The 6909-nt window shown below is 39.7% G+C and overlaps 1 protein-coding gene across 1 annotated transcript; it reads left to right on the forward strand.

Annotated features, from left to right (window-relative positions):
- Positions 1-645: 645 nt before the first annotated feature.
- On the forward strand, positions 646-5922 carry zdhhc11 (zDHHC palmitoyltransferase 11). The gene is made up of 11 exons (XM_073486099.1): positions 646-784; positions 2061-2279; positions 2745-2923; positions 3679-3780; positions 3887-4011; positions 4118-4273; positions 4382-4500; positions 4584-4633; positions 4722-4782; positions 4873-4951; positions 5783-5922. The coding sequence occupies exons 2-11, from the start codon at positions 2061-2063 to the stop codon at positions 5920-5922; spliced, it is 1230 nt and encodes a 409-aa protein (XP_073342200.1). The 5' UTR covers positions 646-784.
- Positions 5923-6909: the final 987 nt, after the last annotated feature.

Below are 6909 nucleotides of genomic sequence, written 5' to 3' on the forward strand. Positions count from 1 at the left end.
AGTTATCAGCTGATGCATCCTGTGGGGACAGCTGTAAAATGTAGGAAGTGTCTGCTAGTAATACTGATCCAAATTTAGTGCATTTGCAGAGAAAGGATGTTCTGACACTGCTGAGTCCTCAGATTTCCACACAAAGGCTTTAATTGAGCAACTTTGGTTACTGATTTCTCAGTATGTGAAGACAATGCAGGGAAGTGAAAATGAAATGCATGCATGCAGTATACATTTACATTCAGCATAGCATTACATGAGTAAGTTAAGTTGAGAGAATGGATTTACTTATGAAAGCAGAAGTATCGTGCTTATCTCTTATTTGCAGTTCTCTCTTGCTCACATGGGAAAAGAGTGGTGGCTATTTTTGAGGAGCTTGTATTCTCCAGGGCATTATATGATGAGAGAGCATCGCAAAGACTGTATATGTGTATTCAGTCAGTGAAGGGTCACAAAAAAAAAAAAGAAAGCTGGTCATCTTGAAGAGAGCTGTAGTGCGCATGCGCAGTGGGACAGTTTCCATAGCGCTGCGACGACCTGCTGAGTGAGTTGATTCTTTAACTTCTGACAACAAGGACGCTGGAGCATTTTTATCCTTCTTTGCGAGTTATTTTGTAGGTATTTAGTGTTTTCCTGGCTGTGTGTGTTGTTTCGTCATGTGAATTTTACTTCTTGAAGCACCTGCCCGGCTGACAAACTAATAATGGGATATCAAGCGGTGGAAATCTGCGTCTGTACTTGAACAGGAGCGTATTGTTGGACATTTTATGGTGGCTGTCTCTCACCGGCTAAAGTAAGTAACTCTTCTTTAATTAAAACGATATACAAACCGAATATCCTAAAGGTTATTGTTGGCACGAGTTTACTGTTTATTTTAAGTCGTAGAAATGTTTAAAAAAATCCCCGAGTAGGCGGCTTTTAATTAAATGCAAAATGTGGGGTTAGCCAAAACAGATAACCGTTAACTTCAGGTTAGCTAGCAGCTTCAGTTGTCAAGCAAAACAGGCAACAACTCACCAGGACAAGAGGTTTAACTCACTATATCATCAACTAGCTATACATTTTATTCATAGGTCTAATGCAGTGATGAACAGAAAGCATTATTAATGACGTATTAATTGATTGTTTCCAGGTTTTTAGCTAATTTGTAGAACTTTTTGCACAATACAGGTGTCGGGCTTAAGGCCAGGAGCAAAACATGTGATTATAAAGCCTTTTTGACGAGAGAAAAAAAAAAGGAAGGGATGTTTCACTTTGAGTAAATCTTTACCCTGGATCAGCTGTTTCTGTAGGCTACGTAACAAAACCCTCCTTGTTTAGTGTTAAGATTGCTACTATCACACAATAGTCTGTTAAGTAAATGCTGTTTAAGAGAACAACAGAGCGATTAAGTCCACCGTGATGAAGGCTGTAATGTTCAGTTTGTGTGGAAACAGTTGTTGTTGGCACTTCTGATGAATCACACCCCTGAGAGGTGTTTCTGATATTTTGTCCTTATACCCATGAAGTAAACGTAACTCCCCAATTCATCGTAAATACTCCATTTTATAGAATAGACTGCTTTCCTTTTCTTTCCTTTTTTTTCCATGAATGTAGCACATAACCCTTGTGTTTTAAAAAATGCTAATAAATGCACCTTGTAACCTTAATGCTGTCGTATTAGTTGCCAGTGTATCAGGAACCCCTAGCAATATCTAGGTTAAGTGTAGGTCCATAATGGGTGAGCAGCCACTATCATAACGCTCAACTCATTTCCCTAACTCATTTCCCCAGCAAATGCAGCCGCACACTGCCGGAGCCACACTTGCGTGTAGTGTGTGTGTAATGTGCGGATGGATGTTTTGAAGACATATATCTGTATATTCTGTGATTGTGTTGGTCTGTTCTGTACCCAGACATCTACTGTGTGTCTGTAGCTCTTCCTGAAGGTTTGGGAAGTTTTTCCTCACTCAAATCACAGGTCTAAGGACATAGGGTGTTGTACACTGTACAGGCATTGTGATTCTGGGTTAGATACATATAATTGACTCGACTGACTGTGTCTAATCTCCTCCTCTTGTACCGTCTAGATGAACTGCTTCAGTCAAAGGCTGCGACGCACATCTCCCCTGAGCGGCAGCAGTCGAAATGAGCTGGTCCCATCCAAGCCTCCCAGGATGAACGGATGGTCTTGGCCCCCTCAGGCTTTCCAAGTGGTTGGCTGGCTTTTTTACAGCTACCTCGCCATAGTCAGCTTTGGCATCTACATCCCTCTCCTGCCTCCACCGTGGAACCATGTGGTTTACGCTGTATCCTTAGCACACAGCTGAAACCATTGCTTTCATTGTAGCTGAGTGTCAAGTGTGAAGCTTTCAGATTTGAATATGGAGCAAACATTAGTCTCTGCTACGGTTTGTTCATGCTGCTGGACAAGACAAGGATTCAGTTGTGTGTGCTGTCTGTATGGGCCCCAGTCACACCAGACGTGACTCGGTCTCTGTTTCTGTGGTCTCTGTTACGCCCAAAAGACATAGTCAGTGGGGTTTTTGTCACATGTTGAATGCAGCATGATGTCAACACTGGTTTATTTAACTGAAACAGTTGATTACTTCAGAACTGACTTTATTTCTCACACAAAAGATCCACTTGTGTGCAACAGTTTGCAGTTTCTTGTTCATGTATACTTACTATTCTGCACTTTATTGCACGTTTATCACATCTTGCAGTATTTTTCCAACATTATTGCGATTTTCCTTGACTCTTGTTGTGTACAGCTGATGGCCGTAACATTTATTGTGCACTTTATCACCCATATTGCTGCTGTGACCATAGACCCAGCGGATGCCAGTGTGAGGGCCAAACAGAGCTATTCCAGTCCAATGCCACTTTTTGACCGGGCAAAGCAGCCGCATGTTATCCAGGACCTGCGCTGTTATCTGTGTGATGTCAGGGTGTATGTATCCAAAGCAATAGTGTGGCATGTGATTTTGCTTTTAATAGAGAAATTAAGTGATATAATTTGGTCAGGGCTGCAAATAATGATTATTTTCATTGTTGATTAATCTGTTGAATATTTTTCTTGATTAATCAATTAGTTGTTTGGTCTATAAAATGTCAAAAAATTATGAAAAATGTCACCCAAAATGTCTTGTTTTGTCTACAACCCAAAGTTATTCAGTTTACTGTAATAGAGGAACAAATAAACCAGAAGTTATTCACATTTAAAGGTGCATTACGTAAGATTTGGCAAGACAAATTGTGCCGCTAACTGTCACGGCAGCTACCTAGTTAGCTCAGTTAGCCGTGCGACTAGCTGTCCAGATTGAGACCTCGGAGCACTGGGTGCTGATGTTTATACCTCTATCACAGAAGCTTTGGACGAGGACATGCTGGTTAGCATGCTAATTAAGTATAGTAGACACCTCTGTGCAGCACATAGATAATAATAATGTCATATTGTCAAACTGTTATTTCTTCACATTTTAGTGATAATGTAGTACATTTTTGATTGTTTTCAAATAAATTCTTACATATGGCACCTTTTAAGAAGCTGTAATCAGAGAATCAAGCCAAACAATCAAAGCTGTTTAATTTGTTATCAAAGTAGTTGCAGATTGTTTTAATAGTTGACAACTAATGAATTAATCGCTGCAGCTGAACATTTTGTTATCATGAAAAGTGACATTAACATACTCAATCTTCATGCAGTGGCCCGAAAGTAAAACACTGCGGTGTTTGCAACAAGTGTGTGGAAGACTTTGATCACCATTGCAAATGGCTGAACACTTGCGTGGGTGGTAGAAACTACTGGTAAGATGGCATTTTCGATGAGTTTGTGTAGTTCCTGTGTCTGATTTCATGAAATGACTTGTGTAAGCTTCATGAATTAACATCAGGTTTTGTGTGTTGCCTTCAGGTGCTTCTTTGTGGCACTGTGCTCTGCTACAATGGGTGCTCTCCTGCTCATTGTAGTCATCTTGTTCATATTTATTCAACATTATCTGGATCCAAACAGCCTACGGACGGCCCCACAGTTTGACAGTGAGTCACTGTAATGTACTGTTGAGCTTTCTTTGACTGAATAGAAATGGCCTTGGGAATATTTTAGTCAGTTGCATCATTAAGCTGTTGTTCCTTCTTTCTGTAGGTATGCTGAGGAATAGCACATGGCTGGTGTTTCTACCTTTAGCACCCATGAAGACCAGTTCAGCTGGTCTCCTTATATTAGCCTTCGTAACGGCCATGCTGAGCGTCATCTCTCTGCTGCTGCTTGGACATTTGCTGGGCTTCCACTTCTACCTCTGTGAGTCACACACCTCAAGACAAACATTTGACAGAGCTTTTTTCTCCTCATTCAGTCATCAATCTTCACTATTTTCCTGTGATATGTGTCCTCCTCTTGACTTTGCAGTTTATAAAGGCATAAGCACGTATGATTATGTAAAGATGAAGCGCCAGAAAGAAGCCAGAAACCGAGACACCGAGGCAGGAAGTCCACATGATGGGAAAATCAATAACAAGGCCACACAGGTGAGACCTGTTCTTTGACTCTTACTGGCAGTCACTTGTTCATGCTGTCATGTGTCTAAAACATTTTTTTTCTCCTTTAATAGAATCCAGACAGCTCAATTGACTGTGAACCAGCATTATCACAGAGTTCAAGGTTAAATTAATTCCTTACACTTCCTGTTATATGATTATTAAAGCTAATTTTGTAGAGGAGGATAATGTATCCCACTCTTTGCCTGCAGTACCTGTAAATTTGACAAAGGCCCGCTCTCAAGCCGACTTTCAGAGTCCATCTGCACTGAGGTAAGCATGTCGACTAATAGTTAACATCCTTTGAATGATTTCATATGCAGCCGATTGGTAATACTGCATTAAAAATCTGTTTTGATCTAGTTGGAAAACTTTAATAAATCAGCAGAAAAGGAGAATAGTTTCCATTATGGCACAGAAAATCCCACAGAGAACGCAAGAAGTAAGTATTTGACCGCACTTATCACTGCTGTTCACTTTTCTCCATCTCCATCTTTCTATTTAGAGCAACAAACAAAACACAACAAACTACAGCCTAGGAAAAGTTTCATATTATTCTCTGGTCACTTAGGAATAGTCTACATGTAAGAGGTTATTTTTTTAGAAAAAGGGTTTTAAAAGTAAAATGAGTGTTTTGGCACCATTTCTGAAATAATCTCAGTCCATCTTAACACACCTGAAAGGCATATCACATGCACATTCACGTACAAAGGGCATGCGCACAATGCCTGTGTAAACAGGAAGAAGATTGTATAGTCCATGGTTAGTTGCTTCGTTACAGAACGTACTATGAATGAGGCAGGGAAACGTGACTGCTGTCACAGAAACCTGCTGGATAATGCTAATTTATTAAATCATTGTCGGCAGTCGTTTGTGTATGTCTTTTCCATCACTGTATGTATGTTTGTGTCTTTCTAAATGTAGTCAATATAACATTCATTCTGTCAAAGTACAAACTCAAACACTCCAATATCATATGACAAAACACGCACTCAATTTTCATATTCTTCATGCTACATACACTGTCAAGGTCCAATTAGGAAGCAACCCTGGGTGACCAAAACACATAGAAAAAGATTTGTTTTAAGAAAAACCTGTGTGTGCGTGTGGACAGGGGTTTAGTATAAATTAATTTGTAAATAAAAGTATGCATATAAATCCATTACCAACAAATTATGGGACTGTTTCTTTTATTAGTATGGATTACCAAAGAATATTATTCTTTGCAGATTGTAAGTATTACTTTTCTCTCACTTTTTCCTTTGTGTGCTAGGTGAAATATGTATGAGCAACATCGAGAGCTGGAAGCCAGACGATGAAAGGGCTCAGAGTGCCAGTGTGAAGTCGATTAACAGTGTTCCTGAAGTGCAGGACCCTCTGGGCAGCTCAGTGATGACTCCAGATGATACTTAGCAGTAACTGATGTCTGTGTGGCAGTACATCAGGATATGCTGCTCTGAGGAACTATTTATTATGAAAACTGAGCCACACAACCACAGACAAAGACGGAAGACGCCTCTGACTTGACACCACATTTTGATACACAACATGGAACTTTGTACGCAGTGTGAATTAACTGTGGACCTGTAATTGTGTTTTGTTCGTTTTTTATCTACTTTATGTGTTTTTATGATGACGGTTGAATTATTTAAAACAAAGTTTTATCTCACTGACCTGTACAGAGAGCCAAAGTCCAGCCCCACTTCCAGGTTAGCCTCTGCTCCACTAGCCTGAGTCAGATAGATGGATTTTAGCCCATTCCTGAAAAGCTGAAAACATGATACTAGGATTTACTGTTCTAAGCCAAATGGATATTGAGTACTGTATTGACAGTAACATTTTAGCATCTTGTCATTTTACCTTGTGTGGTAAAATACCTTCCTTAAGTAAAAGTATTGGAGCAGATACAAGCTGGAAAAGGGGACAGGACTTCAGCTTTTTATTGCTGTTTTAATAACTGTAAATTTCACAGAGCTGGCATTGTTCAGTCAATGTTTTAGCTAAATTTGATATTAAATAATAGAAATGTAAACTTTCTTTGCTCCATTTTTTTCGTCTTTAGCCTACTTGACCACACAGTAGCACTATGGACAGCTGAGGTCCCACCACCTCCAGCTTCTCCCCGTTTCTGTCTGTATACTAAGCTGAATCAGAGACTCATGTTGGGCTTCAGACAAAGCACTGAGGTCCTGCTTGTTGACATATTTATTTCAATTTCATTTCATACAAGATAGAAAAAACAACACTGCTCAGATCAATGTAAGAGGCTACCTCTTTAACCTAAAAATATAGTTTCAGACAATTGAAATGAAATGGATTTTCTTCCCGCTAATCATGGTATGACTAACAACTGATGTGTTGTTGTGTCACAGTTTCACCACTAGAACACGGTTGGTGGCT

The sequence above is a fragment of the Pagrus major genome, chromosome 17 (assembly GCF_040436345.1).
Source record: "Pagrus major chromosome 17, Pma_NU_1.0".
Lineage (NCBI taxonomy): Eukaryota > Metazoa > Chordata > Actinopteri > Spariformes > Sparidae > Pagrus > Pagrus major.